Genomic DNA, 24,876 nt, shown 5'->3' on the forward strand with positions numbered 1-24,876 from the left:
TTTAGCGACGATTCCAAGGCAGAACCGATTTTATTCATTGACAAGTCGTGTTCTAACGACGACGCAACTTATGGGATTTCTAATCAAGCGAGGTGTATCACGGAAACGGTATCGCGAGTCTCTCAATCAATGTACAACTTTGCGAAACGAAACCGTCGTTTGTTTCCTTCGACGCTATCCAACATCCTTGCGTATATCATTTTGATTCGTTGTTTAAAATTTAATCATACTACGTGGATATTTGCGGCGTGTTAACCGACTTTGCTAAAAGTTATCCTACCGATACCAATGGTTATTCAACCTGATACGATTGGATCCAGTTCGGCTGCCCGTGTTGGTAAACGCTTTACGGCAATGGATCCAATCTAAATTTGCCCCGAAGACGATAATCGAGCGATCCTTGTCGCGAAAATCGAACGATCGAAACCGCAACAGCAAGATTATTCGGTTAGCTCGCTTTCGATACGTGCGACACGATGAAGCATCGTTTTTACTTTTTTTTCGACAGTCTTAAATACATCTGCAACATTTCCTCCTTAAGATTTAAGTGAACTATACACACATCTTTATACAATTAGGCATTCGTAGACGATTCGATCAATTACCAGCAAAAAACGCGCCGTATCCTTAACATTCAACGAACAATAAATGTTAAATCTTCGGTGTTAGGACCGCGGATTGTTTACGGAAATACAAATTAGTTTACAGAACTCAGCGGGTCTCGTGAAACCCCTTTTGGTTTTGAAGAGTCGGTCTTTCACAGAGTTCCGCGAGCACTTAAAATCCGCGGTTCGTTTTATTATTTCTCTGTTTGTTCTTCTTTTATTTTTTGTTTCGTATCGTAGATACTATAACACGGATTTGGCGTTGTTCTCTCTGGGGGAACGTATCCGCGTGATATGGTTCACTTTTATTATGGTCCGTAGAATTCCGTGTTCGACGCAGCAGGTAGTGCGTGGATAAGGCCCTAAATATACAGGGTGTAAAATAAAATATTTGTGATTGAAGAAGTTCCGCGTACGTTCGTTCGCGAAGACCTCGACACAGAATTGCACGGAACAAATAGTTTCGTTTACACCTCTGCATTGTCAAAAGATTCGTAAAAACGTTCGGCAGTAGTGAAACGATAGTACACGTGTGCGAATCGTTCATGGATGATCGACGCATCTCCGTTCTATGCGCGTTGAAAGCGAGTCACGTTGTTTCGCTCTGTTTTATATTCGCAGTGTGATATTCTCGAGAGGAACAGGAAACACGTTACAGACTGTTCTCGATCGGATTTCATCGAAACGAAGTCGTCGAATTACGAAGACGACCGTATCGAGATCGAACGCTACCCTGTAAGCGCCGTAAAACCGATTTCCATCGCGAGGAACGATCATTGTTAGCCCACGTGCGAATCACATAATATTCAACGAAGTTTACGTGGTACGGTTCGAGCGTGTTACATCTAACAATATTTCGGCGAGTTTCTCCTTAATGTTCGACACGTGGAAAACGAGGTCGAATTCATCGGAGGACGGTTTTCGTGTATTTCAATAAAAATTGAATTCGATGAAACGAATGAATTGGCGATGCTTCGGTGTTAAATCCGCATCGAAATTTGTTTAATCGTCGGCTTATTTATTAGCACGTCCGATCAATGCGTACGCTATTCGCACGTGTCTCTGTAACGAACGCTCATCGGTAAACTATTCACGTTGAAACACTGATTGGAAACAATCTTTCGAGTGGACATCTACTGTACACCGCTAGAATGAAATTTCACCTAAAGCCAGTACGGTTCTGCGTGTTTGTCGCCCCGTAGAAACGGATCGCACATCATAGATACACAACATATACAAAATTGTAAAGTACACGATCTAGAAAATGGAAGGAATCCGAGTTACTGCTACAGAGCGAAGATCAAAGTCCTTATCAATAAACAGCAGTTGATCGAACGGTAGCAGATTCGTTAATTTCGAAATCAGTTTTCCTCGGAATAGCAGTCGGAGCATTCGCGCAAATCGCTTTTTCGAAAATTCCCGATAATTCGTGAATTTACGCGCAAGCGGTGTTGTTTGTCGTTATTCTCGCCGAGAAATCGATTGATCCGAATATACATATAGCGAAAATTCATCTACTTGTACGCTCGCAATCAATACTTTCTATATTTTGTACGTACTGGCTGCTCAATTACGTTACGTTTATGTACAGGAATATTGTAGGTGCACTTGTGTACAGCTGAGCAGAAACTTTGCACAGTTAAGAATACCGTATTATAGTGCGGTCTAACAATAGCATACGCAGAGTATGGTATTATTAGCGTTAGTTATTATTAGCATTAAGTCCAATTTCTTCGAGTATTCGAGAAAGCGTATCGTATCGTACCGTTTACATTCTACATCAAGAATCATTTGTCGCGCGTTAATAAATAATCGATAAAATTGTATACGACGTGCATAAAAGTCAAAATTGAAAATGCTTTGTACAAGTTGATCAATAGTCTGTAAAATCGATAAAAACATCGAATCGTTTTGTACATAGAAAATGTGGTAAGTTTTCAAATAGGGGAAACTCATCGTAATGTATATATAACATCTGTATACCCGAATTAATTGTAACGTTATAAAGTACAATAGCCTTCTTATCGGTATACGCATATTTCTATGGATATGCATATGGATTAGACACAATTTATCAAGTAAATCAAGAACAAACATGGAATCGGTCTATTCGCATAAGAGTAAAAAGATATGTATATCAATAGAAATAAAATCGAACGAGTAAAATCGAGATAATCGAATAAAAATTAAAAACAATTAAAATAGATCGAATTTGTTGCTACATAACCAGTAACTCGATTCATTTGTTTAACTTCGACGTATAAAGCACTGTTTTCTGGTTCGTTCTTCTTTTCTTTTTTTTTGTAGTTTTCAACGAGATTCAATGTAAAAAAAAAGCAATACGTGTATAACTGTGCGAACTGATAATAAACTATTTCAGATAAATGGAAACCACTGTGTCCCCGCGTTTTTGTGATCTTCGTAAGGGTGGGCAGCAGTATTTGTTGTTGGCGTCGAACGATGACCAGTGATGAGCAGTAACGATGGGCGATCGCAAGCAGAACCAAGCAAGGATACCTTCGCGCGTATTGTATACATCATTACCTCCGTAGCTGAGCATGTCCGTTTTCGGTATCCCGTGATAGTCGTGACGCGATCAAGTTGGAAACGTTACGAGAACATTACGGTTACAGAGGGAACGCTACGATTCCGAAATTTGTATAGCAGTCGACAAGTTAGCACATAGTCTCCGAAGCCGGAGCAGGTACGGTGCTCAGATTTTTGTCGTTAGGATCAGAGTTCTCGGGTTCGCGGATGGGCGGTCGAGAAAGCGTTTGTTCGATTTCTCTGGTAACGCTGATAGTGGGCGGTGGTCTCCGAGACTCCTCGTCGATGGCAGATGCCCGACGGAGCTGGTGCCTGTGCTCGTTCGATATGAAAAACGGGCCGCCGCTCGCCTCATCGGAAGTATGCAAGGTCTCGTCATCGTCTCCGATGTACCTCCTCTGAATCAAATCCTCCATTTGCTGGTAATCGCATTCCTCAGCGTCGCGCAAATGCTCGTTCTCGATTTGCCAGGCCCTTTCCGCGTTCGACATTTCCGAATGATGCCTGACTCTGGACGGCGGTGGCGAGATAGGTGGTGTTCTAGGTGGGCTGAGTAGGCCACAGTAGCTCTCTAATTCGTCTGTTATGCTTGTATATTCTGCCCGCATAGCCAACAGAATGGACCTCTGGGTGCTGCTGCTCGAAGACACCGACGGTATCATCGCGACTCGCGGTTCCGCCCAAGTGACGCCTCTGGCGATACCAGAAGGAAGGATGATCACCTCGTCCGATTCTGAGCGCGTTCTACTGTTCTGCCTTGTCGGACGCTCCACCGAGTCCTGTCTAGCCGGCTCCGAGGCCGGAGCTTCGCTGCTCGCTTCTCTGCTCGGCTCTTTGCTGGTCGCATCTCTGCTCGTTTCCCTACTGGTTTGTCTGCTGGGATCCGAGCTAGGCTCTCTACTACTGATATCTCGGCTTTGGTCCCTGCTCTGATCTCTACTCTGCTCCCCGCTGGCCTCTCTGCTCTGCTCGCCGCTGGCTTCTCTGCTATCGGACTGTGAAAAAGCGTCTTTCTTCAAAACGTTTCCCCCGCTGTCTCCTTTGCTAACTTCGGTCTCAAGACTCGTGGTCGTCTTCAAGTCCTCCTGTCCCATGTTGCCGTCACCGCTCACGGAAGAATCGTTTCTACTGAGATTCTCGCGAGATGTAGTCATCTCCGAGTGCTTCAGTAGCTCGTCGTCTATCGGCGGACCGATGCTGAGAAACGTCCCGTCGGTCAACGATCGAACCAATCTCTTGCGTTTCGCTGTTATGGTGGGTAGCTGCGTGTGGGAATCGGTCTCCGACAGTACCTCCGATCGCTCTGATCGCTCTGAAACTCTACGCTGACGACCTTCCGAGTCGAAGCTGGATATCGTTTCGATGTTGGGCATGTGCGTTGCCATGAAACGATGGATCACTCCAAGATGTGCCAATGTCTGCTCATTCAGCTCCTCCAGCTTACGGATGCGGAATTCTACGGTCTACGAATAAACGAAACAACGTATACTGGAATGTATCGTACAAGTTTAAACAGTACCTAAACGGCATTTATACAATTTTAGTGCTGAAACGATGTTCGTTACCTGAAGCGAAGCGTTCTGAGTATGCTCTTTCTTATCGATATCCTCTATTTTCTGATGCATGTTCTCCACCCTCTCGGTCGTTATCTTGACGCGCTCCTCGGTGGACATTTGAAGTTTGAGCTCTTGTTCGCGAAAGTATCCCTCGACGCAGTCCTCTTCGAAATCGTAGAGGCGCTGCATGTCGTCGGCTTCTAGGAACAACTTAAGTCCGTTGTCGTATGTTTCACCCGTACTCGCTTTTCCTTGTGTCACATATCGCAGCAAATATTTCACCAGCAGATATATGTGAGAAACTACAATGAGCGGGGGAGGTAAAACTGGTTTCTGTTCGTACTCCATGACAACAGTAAAACGTTGGAACATCCATACTTGGTGCGCCACCGCGTTTACCTCATTGAAAATATTATTAAAGACCGCGATCAGTAGATTTATCATCAATATGTTTGCGATTAACAGATAAATCGACATTACAGCAGGCGTGATCCACCGCCCTGGAAGACACGGTATCATTCCCGGCTCGTCCCCGCAGTCTGGATCAATGTTGTCCGCGTACACTTCCCCGTACAACATAAAGTACGGCTCCATGAATATCTACGTGATCATACGAAACGTGATAAATAGTCGTACTAATGTCGAGCCAATTGTTCAATAGGTAATCGATAAGAAGTACGCACATCTCGAATGATTTTTAATTTTGGCTCGGCGTTGGGATTCAAAATAGCCTGCCGCGTTACTCCGAAGCTCATCAACACGACCAATAACAACACCACAAAGTATATCATGTTTTTCACCATTTTCCCCATCATGGTGACCAGAGGACCTAAACAAGAAAACAGAAAAACGCATACACGTATATACATAGCATTATATCCAAGCGCCACGGTACGGTAAGAAGGCGAGATATACTACCGAAATACTTGTTCACGCCGAGAATATTAAGTATCCGCAAGTACCAATAAATACAGTCAACGCAGTAAATGACACGGCCGACGTCGAGAGTGGAATGTCTTAAGCGCAAGGCTAAGCCAATTTGGAAAAATATGATGGCAGCCGCGTCGCAGGGATTCCACATGTTCCATGCCCACACGCTAAATTTATGGGAGAGCGTGGCTGGTTCCGACGTTGCAATCTCCCGTACTTTCTCACAACCAAGCGTGCAAATGTAGGCGATCGCGTAAATCTCTGCCAATGACGGATGGTGCTCCATGTGTATGAGGATTGAATAAGAGAACAGGACGAGAAATATTACATACGCTATCTGCGACAAAGAGAATACACAGCATTCGGTTACGGCAATCAAAATATAGTGAGGATACAGCGGTAACAGCACTTACAGCATTTGCCCAAAATTTAGTTATGGGAGCTGTATAAAATTCATACAGCTTCTTCCTCAGTCGTAGCGGCCTGCTATTCTTTATATCATAGTAGTCGGAATGAATGCCGTAAGAACGATGAATAATATCGTCGTTGTCAGTCAATACTTTCCCGTTTTCCTGGACGATTGTGTCCTTTACTACCGTTGTGGTGTGTTCGTTGCTGATTAAAGCCTAAATGAAGAAGATGCAGTTTTAGAATTAAAAGGCACGGACAAATTTTCTGCTGGTCGTACAGAACATATAAACATAGATAACAGGGGATTTACAAGTATCGAAGAGATATTAAGAATTATCTTGACTAATTCTTGACCATTCTCGGAAACGAATTATATTAAGGACATTGCGGACAAACCAATTAAGGGAGACAAGTCTGGTAATACATGATAACACATAGTAACGCATGGTAATACATCGTACGTAAAAAGCAAACGACGAAACAAAAGTATTTCTATAACGTCTCGGAACACTCTGGAAGAAAGTGGGAAACAGAGAATTATAGGTACGCGACTTTTATGTAGTATCTATGGAAATGTATGCGGATCGTTTAAATGCTTTGTCTTCTAAATAATAGAGATTTTATTCTTGAAAGAATGTGAGAAAATGTAAGTGAATGAGAGAGAATATGATTCTCAAAGAGCTAGATGTGTACGAGGTGCTGTTAAAAAGAAACAACTAGATAACATTTAACGGCATTTTGGGTCACTTCTCTGTATTGGAGAAGATTTTAGATAGTCTTTTTTCTTTTTGATAACAGCTCGTGTATAGAATGACAACAGGAAACTTAGCAATTCTGCAATCTAAACTGGCAACTGAATCGCAGCAAAAACATTAAAGAAGCTAATGGATTGGGTGACAATAAAAATAGAAAGCGATGAACAAGGTGCAATTCGTGTCAAGAATCATGACTGCCCAGAATATACATGATTAGTGCATTTTAGTAAGTGAGGGGGGAACCATTAGATTATAAAGGACAGACGCAGTTTCCCTTTTATTTTCCTTTTGATCGATAACGATTTCTCATATTAAACTGTTTCGATGGCAACTCGAATCGCGGTAGAAAATATTATTTTCTATTATTAACACATATTGTGTCAATATGCATGTCGAATAAAAAATAATGTTTCACGATAGAAATTATTAATAAATGTATCATAATAAACGATTCCCGACAAACGTCGTACGGTTGGCCAAAGTAGTTATCGATTAACGGGGAATTGCTGCAAATTCGGATGTTAATCGAATCGTAAACATTAACTTGGTGGAGTGATACCGATATTCAACGTAAGATATTAACTATAATATAATGCTGCGATATTATATTATATGACATTAATACAATATGTACTGTACAATGCAGGTACCTCGTCGACATAAAATGATTTTAAGTTATTTATAATACAGCACGATATGCGTTTACGATAATAACATTAGGTATCATCCTCACCGGTACGGATTCCGATACTGAATAAACAGAAGTTTTCCTTGTCGATAACTAACAACAAAAGAGAGATAGTTGAAAAGTGCACCGGAAAGTGTGAACTTATTGGTCATAGAGAGTCATTGTGTTTCAGGCCATTATAGATTATACCTTAGCGCCTTGTTGGCTGCTGGATTTGTTGCGTACGCTCAGGCTCCTGCGCTGACGTTTCTAAAAAACAATTCATACGCATACCCACATAGTCTATGAATCACAAAACACATATCGATACCTCTAACATTGATTGATACTTTATACTTTATACCATTGAACACTGGCCGACCAATAAGCATGTAACACCCTCATCAAACAAACCATTGGAATACACGCATTCACGCAAATAACAATTAAACTGTGTACTTCCAACGCTAAAAAAATGTAACTGTGACACCTTTCACGCACATATATGAAACAAAAATCATCAACTAAAATAACAACATTCTATACTGGTCCAAAATTTTGAATATTATTAAGAGAATCTAACGTGTATACGTTTTCATGTAACTCTATCACACCACACAGTTCAAAACCAGCAACCATGTCTATCTATTTCTTGCAAATACAGTTTTATATACTAAGCAATTTCTATCAACAATTAAAGTGTAATGAGTATTTTTAATTTTATCTTGTAACTTTGGAAGCTATTATTGCAAAAACGAATGAATAAATAAATAAATTAATTAATTACCAAGTAAATAAATGAATAAAGCAATGGTTGTCAGTATGCCTTCAAAATAAATTAATAACTGCAGCATGGAATGAGTTATGAATTATAACAAAAGCACTGGCAGATTGTATGAATTAATTAATTATTATACAATATTAATTACCACATTTACTATTTGGTATTCTATAGAATGTTACGAGTCGATTTGTTTGTGAGTCAAGAGCTTCGAACAGTTTTCCCTTCCAAATATTTCTAGAATAGTTTAATATATTTCAACTAGGCGTTGTTAAGGACGACTACCTCGACATCTGGACCAGTTGGCACGCCGTGCTCAGAGTCGCTATCTTCTTTCTCATCCTCGAGAGCGATCAAATGTTCTTCTTGAGTCTGCGGCATCAGTTGCAGCTCTTCACGACTTTTGAATTCCAAACGAGTTATGTACAAGGGACATAAGAGACCCAGAACAACCTGGATAAGAATGAAATTTCAATCAGTCCCAAAAATTGTATACTATAATGCGTCTACGTCGAAGATGCGCCGAAAGTGGTCTAGAATTACCTTCAAATTTGTATTTTTTCTTGTCCGAAGACCGCCCATCCACAGATCTGCCAAGATAATTTGACTGCATGGATGAGCTAAAAGTGGTCGATGATTCGCTGTAACTGCCAAAGAGAGACAGGTCTGACCAGACCAGTTTTGCAGTTCGGAAGTTAATAGTTGTTGCGTTTGATCGTCATCTTGGCGATAACAATAGTCCAATAATTCCAACGCTGTGAATAGAAACTTATGTTTCGTATAATACGTGGTTGGGTTTTCATTTAATCCTATAATATCATCGTTAATACCTTGCACGCCCCGTAAAGTTCTACCAGACAAGCTCTTACCTATATTTTCAAATTCTTTTCCACAGCTTCGCAACTCGTCGTAGATTTCTGTCTCGAGGTCGTCCTCGGCAGCTTCGTGCGCCATGGCTTTGTACAATTTCAGAGCTACAAGCGCTTTCGCCAATGCTTCTTCTCCGTGTTGCCACATCAGTAACGCCATTTGCTGGCGTTTCGTCAGTACAGCCCAAATCAGTAGCTCGTTAAAAGGATAATCGAAAAGCGGAGTGTCGCGATTCGCCGGCAAAGTCTCCGCTAGCAGACTTATCGTTGAACTTTCCTGTTTGTTGCTCGAACCCGAATAATAACGAGCAGCGCTCCCCCAGGCGCAACTGTTTCGGTGCATGTGTTGCTGATGAGCTCCCGATCTCTTCATTACTTTGGTATAAATCACCCGAAACCTTCTGCGAGTATACTGAGAACGGTACGCTCCGCCCATCAATTTGTTGATCACCAAGCCAATGTCGTGGAGCGTATACATATAACCACGAGGAATATTCGGTCTCACGTCGCGCAGAATATAGCCAAGCGTGTTTGTCGGACCCTCTTTCTAAAACGAGAAAATTTCTTTGACGATTAAAAACGCTGTGAGAAACTTTGATCAAGTCGATTCAGTAGAAGTCTTTAAACTTACAGTATTGTACAGTTCCTCGAGCCGAGGTATCGATAGAAATTTCCGCATAGAGACACCATTCTCCAGAAGAAGTTTCACAAAATCGATTCTATCATGTTGCAAAGCTTGCATCATCGCTTGTTCCAGCGCGCCCGGTGGCCATTTCTGTCCATAAACGAATATTTCGCTGCGCGCTATGTCTACTCTATTCCATATCAACGATAAAGACAACTGTTCTGCTGGAGATAGCTGTTTAGACTTGAACAAAGCCGTCAAGATAGTTTGGTCGAGCTCCTGGGGTCGATCTTGTGTTATCCTGAACACCGTTATCTACAAACAAACCAAATCGTGTCTCGATTTCAAATGTAGATACGTATTGCATCGAACAAGTTGTTTAGACTTACCAAGTGTTTCTTACGCGTACATTGCAAAAGTTCAGAATACAGTTGGCATGCTTGTTCGGAGGAAACTTTAAAGGTACGCTCGATTGTGCCCAAAACTTGCTTTCTCATACTCTCTAATAATCCCTCGCTTTCTCCCCCATCCGCATCTCCCTCCGAGGCATACCTAAACGACGCTTATATTACATACGCTTCGTCGATATTTAGACTCTAGTCTCTACATAGTTTATTGAAAAACTAAATATTACTTATGCATAAAAGCAATAAGATCGGCTGCACGACCCGAGCCATCGCAAACTACTACAGGTACCGGAGGATCATCTGTGACGTATTCTAAAACTGAGCGTATCGTGTTTGTTCCTCCCTCGATGACCAACGCCACGACAGGAATACTACTGTGCGTATCTACAACAAAATATATATTTCTTGGGACGTACAGAAATCGTCGGAAAAGGCTGTGAAACTGAAAAGGTGACGCTCACATGGCTGCAGCTTCAAATTCGAAATGTATTTTTCTAGTTTTCTGCGCAATACAATCTCTGCACCGTAACGACCGCCAGTACCGTTGTCTACCAATAAAAAATATGCGTGTCGATTGTTTAGAACCGCATATTTCGACCTAAGAAATTTATCTGAATCAGCAAATGAGACAAGCGAATAATACAGCAGCATTTACTTAGAATTTTTTCTCACCAGGGAGATGAAAGACAATCGTATGAAACTTCTCCTCCGCGGCTCACGAGTTCGTGGCTTTTGTCTAAAATTCCCCATGGTGCTATACCTATGCTCACAACGCGTCCTTGCCTTTGGGACTTTTCTAAAAGTAGTGCATCGCCTACTTGCCTCGTAACACCTGTTGATTTCTCATTGAGATTCCAATTCGATCGTGACATTAAAATAAAAGGAGATTACGCAACCAACCTGTATTTGTCCCTCCAGTGAATATCCATGCACCAGTTGTCTTCGCAGCCTTCAGCAAGCCTTTTCGTAAGACTTTCTTCAAGCTGGATTGTAAGTCAAAGTTAGAACGACCACCGTGTACGGTGATGAGTAACTTTGGTAGTCCCAAGTTCCATTCTCTACACAGTAACTGCACTATTGGCTCCGGTCTTGTATCATGCGCTAATCTGACGTACTACGGGATACATATTAATTAACGTTAATAATGCGTCCTATTTGTACCATTGAAATACAATGAATAATAGTGAGTAATTGACCTGCGCTTTTGTTGGATGCGGCCCACCTTGAAACTCGATTGTGCCATAAGCATCGGTTGGAACTGGTCGCGTGTTTTTACCAGGAGACCACTGCTCCCGATCTTTCTCTTTGGTATTGCTAGCGGTGTGGCTTTTGATATCTGCGCCAGTTCCACAGTGGTGCGTATAAGAATGGCCGCAGCAACATCTACAATAATTAAGCGTGCGTTAATGTTGTTAGTTATGGCTGTAAATAAGAGATCAAGCGTACTTGGGCACAAGTGAATTCAATGTCTTATCTTCCGAATTAAAGTCAAGCTTTTAATACACCATAAAAGCAAACAGAATTTAACAATTGAAATATAATATTTTCTGCATGCAGTTGCCCCTTGTCACAGCTGTTCACTTTGTCAGCACAATAGAATAGCATACTGCTGTACAATACAAGGTTTGTGTTTTCTTGCTGCATGAAGAAATTTGTAAATGCATCATGGCTTGAGGACAATAATGTTGAGTATTAATTATTTAAATTCATTGAAATGATTTAATCAATGTTAAATCCCATTAAGCATGATGCTATGTATAGATGAATCAATGAATGTAATTGCAATTGCATGTTCAAAACAGGCGCTTTGTTTCAAAGCAATAAAGAAAATTTAACATAAATGAATATTTTATAAGCAAAATTATGTTGATGGACTATTAAAAACATTTACAATGAGATTCTTTTTATCAAAAGGTGTTTGAAATGTTCTTGGCACTGAGACTATTGCAATTGAGAACGCTATGCACGTAAAATAAGTAACAATCTGTTAATTATTTGAATATATAAAAATGCATACCATACTCTTTCATAGATATGATATATTTGCAGAAGCAATATTAAATATTCCCGTTCGTAGTGTCTATTTAATAAAAGAAAAAAAGAAAAGAGAAAGATAACAAAAACATAATTGTAAGTCGCGGCCGAATGCCTAATGAAGTCTCACCTGGAACTGGTGATCACATCATATTCTCCAATCTTATCTCCCTGTACTCGCAAAAACCTATAAATGGAATGAAAGAAAGAAAAGTAAATGAAAAGTAAATGAACATAAGAAAATGTATTAGCAATAACCTGAAACACTGTGTAAATAAATATATAATATTGTATTCAGCTGTTGTAAAAATTCAAAAAGAAATAAAACAGGATGAGAAGTTAACCTGTAATTAACTTAAATATGTAAATATAATAACTGTTCTCATATTGCCTCTGCAAAAATATTGTTATATTCGCGAGAAAAGGAAATATCTGTAAATCATTCACCTCACAGGACAGTATAATAAAGACACGTACAAATGTCAATTAACGCAACGTTGTTACTTCAAGCTGAACAAAACGCGACAATTAATATATGACAATTGAATGGATGATAAAGTTTCTGTAACTTAAACTTTAAGTTTTATCCATAGACAGAGCTTTAATCTCACTAGTAGACATGTAAATAAATATATACTGTACCTGTGCTCATCCTTAGCACTTGGTATAAATTTTGAGCATTCTCTTTTTTGAAAGGTTGCTTCTATCCAACTACGTTCAGTAGCCTGTAAAAAGTAAATGTAACTAATTAATGTTGATAGGTACTAGCAAATGTGCACAAGAAATGATTTCGTGTAATATTTCAAGCTGGATATAATGAAAATGAAACGCAATGTACCTTTGCCTTTTTTCTCTTGATTCTGGGAGTATTGGCTCCACAGATAATACTTCCAATTGCCATTTTTAAATGTATTCACCTTAACATTAACCAATACACTAACTAAAAAAAGAATATTAAACAAAACAAAACAGAAATCAATATAAATAAATATAACGCAAGGTAACATTTCAATTAATTGGAAATAAAGGTTCACCTTAAGTAGATTGTATTCATGGTAGAACTAAACGTTTAACATGAAGCTCAAACAAGCTTGTATGCAATAGAGATAAGATAATTGACTCAGATAAGGGAAATACACTTTCATAGTTTCCATTCATTTTGATACATAATTCTTTCAATGGTTTTTAAAGTAAATCATATTTCGCTTACTTCGAAAGAAAGGCAAAAAGCATGGAATTCAAATATTTCTGTGTAAAATAACATCCTTGTTGTACTCACCCCACGGCAACTTTTACTTTTATCTATCATATCTACATAGAACTGCATGAATGATATTGGTATATGTTTTGTGCCTGATCAAATAACTAACTAATGTTCCAAATTAGTTTCTGATAAATTCTACCAATAAATACACGTGTTGGTAGGAATGCATGAAACTTATCTGAAAAGATCAACAAAAATCTCAGATGTAAAAACAGCTTTTTATTAGTATACAACTAAAAAGTTTTAGTTGCATAGTACTTGATTAAAATTATTTTCATCGACTAATCGTTTCTCAAGAAAGATCTTGAATTGACAAAATATTAGATTAAACTCAGATGCTATGAAATTTCTTCGATTTTAACAAATAAATCGTTTCCACCGAAACTGAAACGTTCAGTTCGTATCACAGTACCCGATAAATCATTTGGAACAGATGATAGAATTACTGCGTTGTCTGAACTGTTATCTTGTCACTGAAAAGTACTCGAGGCTTTCCTAGAGCCGGTGATATTCAAATTTAAATATACGACTGTCAAAATATTCGCGATTGTGCAATGTTTCAACGAACGTCGGGATTCTAAAGTTTCGAAAATCGGCGGGAAAAATGATGGTTACTGTCATGTGCTTGCGAGCTAACCTGGAAAAGTAATGTCCTCTACGTTCGATAGAAAATGTAGAAGGGTTTAGGATTTGAGTATGAAACAATAGACAAAATAGGGAAACTAATATCAAATATATGTTACAACCGCTTGGAACGGACACGAAACGATAATTGGAGCACATACATACCTTGAGAAGTACTTAAGAACTTTCAGATACAATTTATGTCTTAAGTGATTGCATTTACTGCGCTTTAATTATGTACTACACGGACACAGAAAAAAATTACGCTCGTGTCCGTTTGCGATAATCGACGTCTCCCACAATTCTCGGAATCTTTGAACGCGTCGTTCAATTAGCATTACATTATAGGATATTTACACATGAGGAACGCATTTTTCCGTAGCTGGACGTCGCACCATTTAATCGAAACCAGATCAACGAACGTGAAACTGTTTCGACGGAACTGGAGAAAAACGACGTATGCAGAACGCAGAACTGCCCCGCGCCGAGAATTTCTTCCATTATCCGTGTATCATCCCTTGGAAATATCGAGCTCGCTCCCCTGCATCGTTACCGACAAACTAGGCCAAGAACAAGGTTAACTCCGGCATTGACTCGAATTTATATCGGCACAGTGGTATCAACTGCGATGTTCAATTCGAACGTCGAAAACCTCGATATGTCCATCAACATCGATTCTAAAGAGAAGATGCAGTTACATAAATAAATAAATAAATATATGTATATGTACGTATATACTACATTACATACATACATTTATATATATATATATGCTATATATATATCCATTTTTCTTTTAATATGAGTATTGCACGAATTCAAGCACTCTTTTTCAATCAGTTACGCTCAAATCGACGATTTTTCTCGTTTCAAATATCAGACGAATTTTACGTATATACACGTTCAAAATTTAAATTATTTACATATTTATTTAATTAACAGAGAGGGAATCGGACAAGATTATTAGAAAAATTTTCAAAGAATACTTTAATATTTCTTGGTTTCGGTAAAAAACTAGAGTTTCTTGTGTTTTTCATTATTTTTAATTACACCGCCTTCGCAACGCTCTTACGCCACTTGTATACATAGTCAATCACCTACCTGTTGTCTCGTATGCTCTACATACATACATACGTATGATCGAAGATGGGATGAGTCTACTTATCTCTGGTAAGTAGATACAGAGCAGATTAGTAGACTCCATCTCTGGTATTATTAGAATGGATTTACGTCTACATCGAACATATCGTCTATTTTTTATTCTAGTTACGCTCCTGTGTAATCACGAGATCATCACCCCGGAAGTATAAAAGTCCGCGAAAATTCAAAATCAATAGAAAGCTCGTTTTGCCACGGATTCCTTTAATTACCTTTTGTAATCGGTTAACGATTGATAGATTGTGGATTTTACGTATCTTTATTAAAACCGAGTAGGTCAATTGCGAAATGGAAAAAACATTTCAAAAATATAAAAACACTGTTGTATTACTTTCAACTCATTGAAATTATCAAGAAAAGTAACGAACTTTTTTGATACTTCTACATCTTGCAATTAATGTATGTAATTCTTATTTTAAATAAAAATCAGCAGTCTAGTGATTACGTCCAACTGTGCCGTAATTTTTATAATTTATGGTGAATTTAATCGAAAGTTAGTATAATAAATCGTATATAGAAAACAGTTTGATATTTTATTCTGGTTTCTCGGGACCTGACACTTTGGGCTTGTTAGTCGATTCTGATTCCGGTTTGCTGGCCCTATTCGATCTAAGTACTGCGCCTGGACTAGGATATGGTCGCATTTGGTAAAGCGGGCCCGAGGCTGTTGTATCGGCGCCCGTTTTAGCTTCGTTATGCCTTGCTAAACCGTCTGACCACTTACCCCTGAAAAGTTACCAAAAATTTAATAAAATATATCATTTTTCTAAGTACAGAACTTGAAAACTTCAACATTGCTACACAAAATTTGATTCGATACCGTGGAATATCGCTGTAAGAAGCTGGATCCATGGGGTCCAGAGTACGATCCTTTTTATCCTTACTATCGCTCCTTTCCAATCTTTGATTCCTTTTGTTTTCTCCTGGTTTGTATTTCGATCTGTTCTCTATTTTCCTCTCCTTCTTAGACTCCGGTTCGTCTACCTGGATTCATAGTATTAATATTATTCAGATATTCTTAATATTTGAATTACTAATTATTCAAATGGATTACTGACTTCAGCTTGTTCTTGATCACTGCCGCTATCGTCACTAGATAAATTATCGTCCTGTTCGGCTGCCTTCAGATGTAATTCCTCCCTTAATTGAGAAGCTGGTTGCGATATTTGACATTTTGGATGACCCGGTGGTAACCAAGCTACTAAATCTGACGACCAGTCCCAGTAGTAGTGCTGGGCACTATTTATTAAATATAAACGTTAGTTTAATATAAATGGAGGAAAGACGTTTATATATGTACTGTCGATAATAACCAGCCAGGGTCATAGACGGCTTTCCAAGTCTCTGGTAAAGGATACTTTTGTATGAGCCTCATCTGTTTCTTCAAATACTTGTCAGAGGGTTGAACATGTCCGAGGCTCCACAACTCCTTGCACTTTTTTGTGCAGTCGTGATAAATATTATATTTGTTTGGGCAACCACTGTAACCCTAGAATCAAAATTTCAATGTGCTAACTAGAATCCTTGTTATACGTTTTTAATGGTCGATAGGTTAACGATAATACTTGCCATAAATTTTTGAGAAATATCAATTTGACTGATATCATCTTTTGTACTATCGTAATCTTCCGCAATTACTTCTTCGTGAACCCTTTTCTTAGCTTCTTTCTTCGACAATTCTGAAAATGAATTCCGCCGCAACTAAGGTTATGTTTACCAAAACATACGTAGATCAAACTTCTTAAAATTTCTAAAAAATTCTAAAAAAATAATGGAAATCATGGCGAACAATGAATGTAAATTAAGAAACGCTGCAGAATTTCTATTCGTACACACCGTGTTTCTCTGAACCAGAGATCAGTCCTCTTTTCGCAAGTCGCGCGGCAAGAGCAGCTGGAAGCGGCATTTTACTCTATCGAATAATTATATATTTTACTCCGTTCTCTTTATAAATATAACTATGCAACCAACAACATATGACAATAACAAATCATTTGCTTCGTGTTTCACGAACGATTCGAAAAAACAAACCCGTCGTTTACAAGTGAACTGAAATACTCTGACGTTTGTCGAAAATCGCGCCAAACATTGATCGAAGTCATTCGATAATCGAATCTGAATCGAGTTCGAGTCGACATTTCAAATTTGAATATTTAAATGTTCGTAATGAAGTGTTAAAGTTCAATCGTGTCGATTAATTTTTATAAGGATTGATTTGTTACTTATTAATGGAACTTGCTTTCTTGCGAAAGCACAGCGGCAACATTATCGTGTGCAATTTCGTAGAATTTAATGCAGTAGAACAGGCAGAGTGTCGGAAGAGATAAAGATTGACAAATTAATGACAAATTTACGAGGAAAATAATAATTTCAATCAAAAATTCGATTATTAGGTTATATGTCGAGTTGTCTCGATATTCGAGAAAATAAAATTTGATTCATTTATGGAAACGGAAGGCGGGGGACACGTGTACAAGGTAATCAAGTTGAAATCGCGTGACATAATCACATTTCACAGAGGACACTCAGTGACAGTAATCGTACAGAATATATTTACAAGAGCAGTACAAAGAATAACGCGATATTACACGTACATATTTCGTTACGTACACTAACAAGTAATTGGTAAGCAGGTGAACAGTTTAATTGTTAATCGAGGCACGTGACAATAAGGCATTTCTACAGAGGACAGATACGATCGTATACACGTAAGACGCCGATCAATCGAAACCGCTTTTTCCCTCTTCCTTACCTTTATTCGGAAATCTCGAATAATCTCTGAACTCGTTGACCCGTCTATAAGTAGTGTGTATACAATATACAATATATAATATGTGACATAGAATATAGAATATAGAATATAGGAAGTGTCTTGTTTATATCGCGATAATTTTCAGCAAGTTCTCGATCGTCGCGAGTTTCCTTTTTCTTTTTTTTGTTTAGAAATCCGATACAAATTCGGAACAGCCAAGAAAATACTCTTTTCTTCTGTTCAAGAATCCTGCCCGCAAGACAATTATAAACGGGACACGCGGCCGAAGAGAATGTCTGGTCAATAGTTTTTGGTCGCGAACAAATTTTGCGCGTCTCTCTGGTCTTACATGTTTACTATCGTACGAATTACACTTTAGTGGACGTCACAATGAAATTTGTGTCGGTACACGGTGCAGAGATGTGTGTACCGTAGTTTTTTTTTTTTTTATTCTGTGCGTGTTCCGTTACACCGATTTATAGTATACCACAATTGTTCGTCTCTTGTTCAATGCGTATGTATGTCTCTACGCGCGCGCGCGTGATTGTGTATAGCTGTTTGCTTTTTCTATGTTCCAAGTACCGTGTGCGTAGACTGTACACAACACACTATGGGGTAAAAGTTGCACAACAGAGCCCCCGCCGTTTTAATATTCAATCGAATAACAATTATTCGGGCATCGTCTTCGGAAAACGCGAGAACATGAGCACAAACGGATTCGGTAAATGCATGGTCGGGGGGGCTCTCTTGTACATCTCTTCGGAATTAACTGTACAAATTCGGAGAGTTTGGATTGTTCGAAAGAGATCGAGGCGGACCGTTGAACAAACGCGAATATCACGAGCCTGTGTGTTGTGTACATGTGGGGGTGTCGTTTCTCTCGTTTGTAAATGGTGGTTTACGAGTATGCGTGTGCGCGTGTATTCATTTTTCATATAACAAAAGAAAGAAAAGTACGATATGAGACGAGTGAAGCGCGATTAAGAGACACACGTTTTGTAAATACAAGTCCCAAAGATTTCTGGTTACGAAATGAATAATTGTATAAAGAGAAAGAGAGAAAGAAAGAAAGAGAGAGAGAGAGAGAGAGAGAGAGAGAGAGAGAGAGAGAGAACTGGTAATTAATTAGAAAAATATTAGAACATGTACAGTTAGAAATTGTAACTTAATCGCGAGCCTGTTATTCGGTGAAACGGAGATCTCCGGGAGTTTACAGAACCCCCGTCCGTGGTCCAATTAAATAGAAGAGCATAGAACTCGAAGACACTCGTCCGCCATTCAGTTGATCACAATAGGACGGCATCCAATTAATCGTTCCTTAGATAAGAGATCGTTTCACGATGACAGTTCGATGGATGGAACCGGGATAATGAAGGACCGTTTCCGGTCGCGCACATACCTTTGGTCACCATTTCCGGTACCGAAGGGACTGAGAGAGACGATCAGGTCGCATCCTAGGGAACGTCTGATAGAGAATCGTTCGCGAAGCGGTCGTAGAAACTCGTTGGAAATAATAGAACAAGCCGGAAAATGTATGTACATCTATACGGAGGAACACGAACGACAATTTACACGATCTCGTGTCTCTGTGTTCTCCTTTACAGGATGCGTGAACGTAAATAAAATACTACCAAATATAAAAACCAAGTAAAATGTATTCTATGGGAAACATCATATTCGTTATGCTGATACACTGAAATATAACCGCAGTTCGTGATTCACAATGTTCACGCCGTGTGCGTGGACGTGTGCCTTCTGGGTTTGCGAGTTTTTCCGTGTGTGCATGCGTACGTGCGCGCGTGTGTATGTATGTGTGTGTGTCTGCTTGTATTTCGTCGAGAAATGATTATCGCTTGCCAACAAAGCTGGACGACAAATCGGCGCACTAAATTGTATGCCCGACGTGATCGGTAATGTATTAATTAGTAGTATTTGAACGAAAACGGAACGAAAGCAACAGGGAGAGAAGTAGAGAGAACTCATAATAATAGTAGCAGCCGATTGTAGTGATAATCAGAAGTGGTGGTCGGTAGTTACAATAGTAGTAATAATAGTAGTAGTAGCGGTAGTAGTTGTAGTGGTAGTAGAAGTTGTGATAGTAGTAATTGTTACAGTGGTAGTGGTAGTGATTGCGGTAGTATAGTATTAGTAGTTGTTTGTAGTTGTTGTTGATGTAGTAGTAGTAGTAATAGTAATAGTAGTAGTAACAGTAGTAGTAATAGTAGTAGTAATGCTAATGATCACGATGACGATGACGTTGACGTTGAGGTATGACGATCACACGTCGATAATTATAGCGTTATCGATAATAATGTAGTGTATTCGCTAACAACAATCGGATATGTCAAGCACCAAAGAAATACATATCTAACAACGAGAGACGCTTCGAATCGGCGGATTGCGAGTACTTCGAACGGATCGGCAGCGTCAAGTGGTGTCAAATGAAAATTCTGAGCTTTGAAATCGAGATAGCAGTGGGAGAATTCAAACGAGCGAATAAAACGAACGAAATTTCTAATTTTGTCGGTTTTGGTACGGATCGGTTTTAAGTTCGTAACCTCCGGTCGCGAGAAGTGCTCGCAAACGACGAAATGACTCGCGCACGAATACAGCGATCGCGATTTTCGCTGCTGGCACGCGCGGCTGTTGCGACTTTTCGATCGGCAACTTGCTACGAATTAGTAGTAGGCTATGTACATCGAGGGACGAGGGGAGCGCATCGATTTCGACTTCCAACACGAATCAGAGCGACGGGAATGAGAATGAGAGAAGGCCCGGAAAATCTTCGGTACCGGAAATCGGTGATCCTGAATCGATGAGACGAGAGAAAAAGAAACACGAAAGAACAGAGAGTTCGGACAACGAAGGAGAAAAATAGAAATGAACAAAGGATAACGGTAAGCGTGAAAGTTGGTTCGTCTCAATTGATAATTGACGATGGGTACTATACACATACGGGAATTACTACTCCCCCCCCCTCCTTCCCCCCTCACCCTCTTTCACACTTTCGTACGCACTCGCAACACTTACACACAGTTTCTCCGGTTTATCCTCTATCTGAACAATGCACAACTATAATATGCCATAACAATCGAATAATAAAGGCTGTCGTACATTTAACAATACCTCACACAAACAACGCTAGACCAACGTTCCAGTTGTCGACGCATATAGATGCTGTGCGGCGCGCATTAAATTGTCATTAACATATAATTGCACTATTTTAATCTTTCGGATTTCCATCTCCTATTGAATCCGCTACTTGGTTTGTCGCGCGCGTTCCGTATAGACCGACGCGCGCGCGCGCGCGCAGGTTTCAATCGGACATAATAATGGAGAACGCATCGAAACTCTGATTCGATTCCGTCGTTCGTGTGCGGCGCTTCTAGCAGACGACGGCCTTAAAAATCTAAATACGTGACGCGTATCGAAGAGCCTGTTCCTCGCATCTGTCATCGCTACCGATTTATAAACGCACAGCGTTTCTATCTCCGTCGATTTCGCTCTCACTCTGTTGTTTTCATTTTTTTTTTTTATCGGAACACTCGGCCAACACTCTTTCGATTTTCAGGTTTTCGCTGTGTTTCTTGCGTGTCCGCGCGATTTCTGTAACAAGTACAACGTAAACGTTTTTTTTTTTATATAAGTATCATAGAAATAACAGTATCGCTAAGGAGTTTACAGAGTTCCTTCCGCAAAACCTATCGATAAACTCCGTCTTGTAATATGTATTTCGGGGACCTACGGGTGCGCACTGGTTGTGTTTTACAATCGTTCGTAAATTCTATATAATATACGGTTGTTGTTCCCAGCTCTACCCGCGTAACATGTCTAAACAAAATTTTGCATCTGTATATAATTCAACCTTTCTCCGGTAATCGGAATTTTTTACAGCCTCGAGATACAGAGCCGAAGGTACACATGTTTTGGTCAATTTCCTTTTTTTTTTGTCGAACCCCTGCAGCAATCCGAGAGAACGGTATAAAATACATCGTATTGTATTTGGTTGAATTTTTAGTCGAATTCGCAGTAAGAGAGAGGGAGAGAGAGAGAGAGAGAGGGGGGGGGGAGAGAGAGAAGAACATGATCAACGAAAAACGTACCGATGATCGTCTTGAACGCCGAACGGTTCATATAGCTAGACCAAAGATATTTTTGCGCGAAGAATAACATGTTCTAAAAACACGATGCGAAACACGACACAAAACGCGACCTAGTCAAGTGTGTGTGCGTGCGTGTGTCGCGAGAATCTTTCTTAGGATCCTTACGTAACATCGAATAGAATACATCGGTATTTATTTCTACAGAAAATAAGCTCCCGTTTGACATCGACCGTCGAGAACTCGGAATCTCACGAAAGTTCTAACAAACGCAGAACCATCCGCGCGATCTAGTTTCCGAACAAACCCAGTCTGTTTGTTCTCCTTTAATTGTTCGTTAAAAACGCAATGCTACGCGGCTTTTGCAAGAGATATGTTCGGTTTTTAAACGTACTTTTACATATACGTATACAAAGTGGCCGGTAACCGAGAGGGCCCTCGTGATTTTACATACAAAAATAAGACAGAAACGTGGAACGATGTCTTCATTTAGGGCACTGTTCTCGAGACAAATCGGATTCAACGAACAACGTTATCGTGCAGGAATCCACTCGCCCGTCTGGCCATGGCACACCAATTCTACTTCTGGTTTTACTACGAGTCGCACGCGAAATTCACGCGCCCTCAGCTTTTCTCGAAAACACGACCTTAAACGGGGACACGTTACTCTATTCCTTCGACTTATTTTTACAGGTAGAGTGCCCTCTCTTCCGGTTGCACGACCAAGTTATTGATCATCCTATGTAAAGTTTGTCTTACGTTACTTTACGGTTAATTTAATGTTAGTTTCCTTTATAGTTATTTTATTTTACAATTACCTTAGTTCGACGTTAATTTTACTGTTACCTTATCGTTACTTTACTTTACTGTATTTTTGGGATCGTTTCCGCGGCACGGATACCGATTCGCGACCGATACCTATTCGTTTCAATAGAGTCGTATCCGTGTTTGTATCAACTTGAAAAAATATTCTGATCGTCGAATCTCTCTAGAATCGGTTCGCCGAACGTTGGTACGCGTCTCTTTTCGTTTCCTGGCGAAAGAAACGTTGCGACACGACGCGGCGTTTCAAATGAAAGATCCATCGAATCGATCTACGCAAATAATTCCCGTCAATGAAAATAAAGAGATTGCAATGACACGCGTGAACGTCTTACTCCCTAATCGTCGAGATCACCGGATCGATAATTATTTGAAACACAAAGCTAGGCCCTCTTACCCTTCTGCGTCGCGCCGCTATGTGCCCCCCATCGGGCACCCCTTCGTTTCCCTTTATTCTTCCCGCGTTTCTGCCGTGATTCTCTGGAGTCATCGACAGTGTGAATAGACTTTCTGCCACGAAGAGGGGAGAAGCGAAGGACGGGCAAACGCCGACGAAACGCAAAAGGATAAAGGGCCTGGCGGAACGCACACACCTGGGTACCCTGGTCCGAGGTGATTGGTTCCCGGAGAGTTTGCAACAATTTGCTCGAAAGGCACAAAAGGTCAATGAACCGCGCGTGATTCCGTTAATTAAACCGTTAACACGTTATTTACACGTCTCTCTTTCTCGTTCATCCCTTCACTCACCTTGCCCTTTTATCTAGCTACCTATCTACCTCAGCCGTCTATACAATAATTATAATTTTCCACGCGTTAAAATTTTGAAAACGCCGAATTTTCCGTCAACCAACGGAAAACTGGTAAGAATTGGCGAGAATATCAGCGAGAATCAGAGCGCGCGCTCGCGCTCGATAAAAAAAGAAAAAAAAGGTATTCGCACATTCGGCCCCTTGGACAATGAAATTGCACTACCCGTAAAAAATACAATTTCCTACGCGTTGCCTCTTCTTTCGTTCGAAAACATAGAAAATACATTGCAACCTGCGGTGCCTACGCTAAACTCTTTCAGTACGACCGGTACGATCCTTCAACAATTGGTACACAAATTTCCTATACGTGCAACCCGATTAAACGAAGAGCATTGTTGTTTTATAAAATGCGGCCACTCCGACTCCCGTATTCGATTGCACATCGTTTCGAGTCGCGTGAAACGGACACCGTTCCCCGCGAATTTCAATGTAAAATTTGAAATCTTTTGAAACCGATTAAAGAAAGACGACCGCGTTTTCGAATCGAATGAGCGAGTAGCCGCCATCGTGGTCGCATCGTAATTTACATAATTCGCGTAATAAAATCTTCGATAGAATTTAACGAGGATATCCTTTTATTCGGGACCTTCGATAGTCTGGTCTTGTTCGAGAAAGTTAGGGAACGAAGAGTACACGAATACGCGAACACGCGTTCTCCCGTGTAGCTTCACACCGGGGAAAAATTGACTTCGAACTCGATCTCGAATTGCGATGAGATTTAGATCCGGTAAATCGTGTACTCGATCGATGATCGTTCATGGTGTCCGCGAGTTCTGGCGTCAATAAAAATATCTGACAAACGAAATCCGATCCAAAAAACTTTGCTCCCAATTAGAAAAGCTTTTTTTTTTATACCTGTTCTACCTAATTCGCTTTCTGTTATCATGGTACATGTTCCGCAATTATTATACTTTACACGATTACGAGAACGTGTTTCTAAATGATGGTCCGTTTTCATTTCACAGCGTTTCGTAACAACTTCAAATAGTCTCTGAGTTTTCAACTATACGATAGAGATCGCCTCTCGCGTGTTCAATATACATTATAAATATAATACATGTGTACAGGGTGTCGTTCCCATCTTAATCAATAAACGCAATTTTCTCCAGAACTGTTCGTTATTTGGAAAAAAATGATTCATACAGTATACGCACGAAAGG

The 24,876-nt window shown here is 40.0% G+C and overlaps 2 protein-coding genes and 1 long non-coding RNA gene across 16 annotated transcripts; 1 reads left to right on the plus strand and 2 right to left on the minus strand.

The window, feature by feature from the left end:
- Window positions 1-14,553, minus strand: Trpm (transient receptor potential cation channel, subfamily M). Of its 14 annotated transcripts, XM_078183413.1 has the most exons (22): window positions 14,241-14,463; window positions 13,467-13,629; window positions 13,026-13,127; window positions 12,830-12,912; window positions 12,318-12,374; window positions 11,350-11,536; window positions 11,054-11,267; window positions 10,826-10,985; window positions 10,615-10,751; window positions 10,381-10,537; window positions 10,136-10,298; window positions 9,753-10,061; window positions 9,122-9,668; window positions 8,796-9,061; window positions 8,538-8,705; window positions 7,682-7,741; window positions 7,538-7,585; window positions 6,052-6,264; window positions 5,627-5,975; window positions 5,392-5,537; window positions 4,718-5,308; window positions 1-4,615 (listed from the first exon to the last, which is right to left on the minus strand). In XM_078183413.1, the coding sequence occupies exons 3-22, from the start codon at window positions 13,086-13,088 to the stop codon at window positions 3,281-3,283; spliced, it is 5,253 nt and encodes a 1,750-aa protein (XP_078039539.1). In that variant the 5' UTR covers window positions 13,089-13,127; window positions 13,467-13,629; window positions 14,241-14,463; the 3' UTR covers window positions 1-3,280. The 14 variants fall into 14 exon arrangements, with proteins under 14 accessions (XP_078039539.1, XP_078039540.1, XP_078039541.1 ...); XM_078183414.1 differs by having other exon boundaries at window positions 13,026-13,629; window positions 14,433-14,553; XM_078183415.1 differs by lacking the exon at window positions 13,026-13,127.
- On the plus strand, window positions 13,996-15,481 carry LOC144471426 (uncharacterized). The gene is made up of 4 exons (XR_013494275.1): window positions 13,996-14,248; window positions 14,458-14,801; window positions 15,018-15,245; window positions 15,342-15,481. It is a non-coding gene; the product is annotated as an uncharacterized LOC144471426 (long non-coding RNA).
- A 285-nt stretch (window positions 15,482-15,766) lies between these two features.
- Window positions 15,767-17,145, minus strand: Pqbp1 (poly-glutamine tract binding protein 1). The gene is made up of 6 exons (XM_078183458.1): window positions 17,070-17,145; window positions 16,803-16,912; window positions 16,547-16,722; window positions 16,292-16,472; window positions 16,054-16,217; window positions 15,767-15,959 (listed from the first exon to the last, which is right to left on the minus strand). The coding sequence occupies exons 1-6, from the start codon at window positions 17,137-17,139 to the stop codon at window positions 15,767-15,769; spliced, it is 894 nt and encodes a 297-aa protein (XP_078039584.1). The 5' UTR covers window positions 17,140-17,145.
- Window positions 17,146-24,876: the final 7,731 nt, after the last annotated feature.

This window comes from Augochlora pura, chromosome 6, assembly GCF_028453695.1.
Source record: "Augochlora pura isolate Apur16 chromosome 6, APUR_v2.2.1, whole genome shotgun sequence".
Classification (NCBI taxonomy): domain Eukaryota; kingdom Metazoa; phylum Arthropoda; class Insecta; order Hymenoptera; family Halictidae; genus Augochlora; species Augochlora pura.

Coding starts and splice junctions, on each gene's coding strand:
- Trpm (XM_078183414.1), bottom strand. CDS start 13,088: ATGGCAATTGGAAGTATTATCTGTGGAGCCAATACTCCCAGAATCAAG. Junction 11,537..12,317: donor GATGTGATCACCAGTTCCAG/GTGAGACTTCAT, acceptor TAATTATTGTAG/ATGTTGCTGCGGCCATTCTT. Junction 10,986..11,053: donor CACTGGAGGGACAAATACAG/GTTGGTTGCGTA, acceptor AGAAATCAACAG/GTGTTACGAGGCAAGTAGGC.
- Pqbp1 (XM_078183458.1), bottom strand. CDS start 17,139: ATGCCGCTTCCAGCTGCTCTTGCCGCGCGACTTGCGAAAAGAGGACTG. Junction 16,473..16,546: donor GCCGTCTATGACCCTGGCTG/GTTATTATCGAC, acceptor TTTAATAAATAG/TGCCCAGCACTACTACTGGG. Junction 15,960..16,053: donor TCTTACAGCGATATTCCACG/GTATCGAATCAA, acceptor GTAACTTTTCAG/GGGTAAGTGGTCAGACGGTT.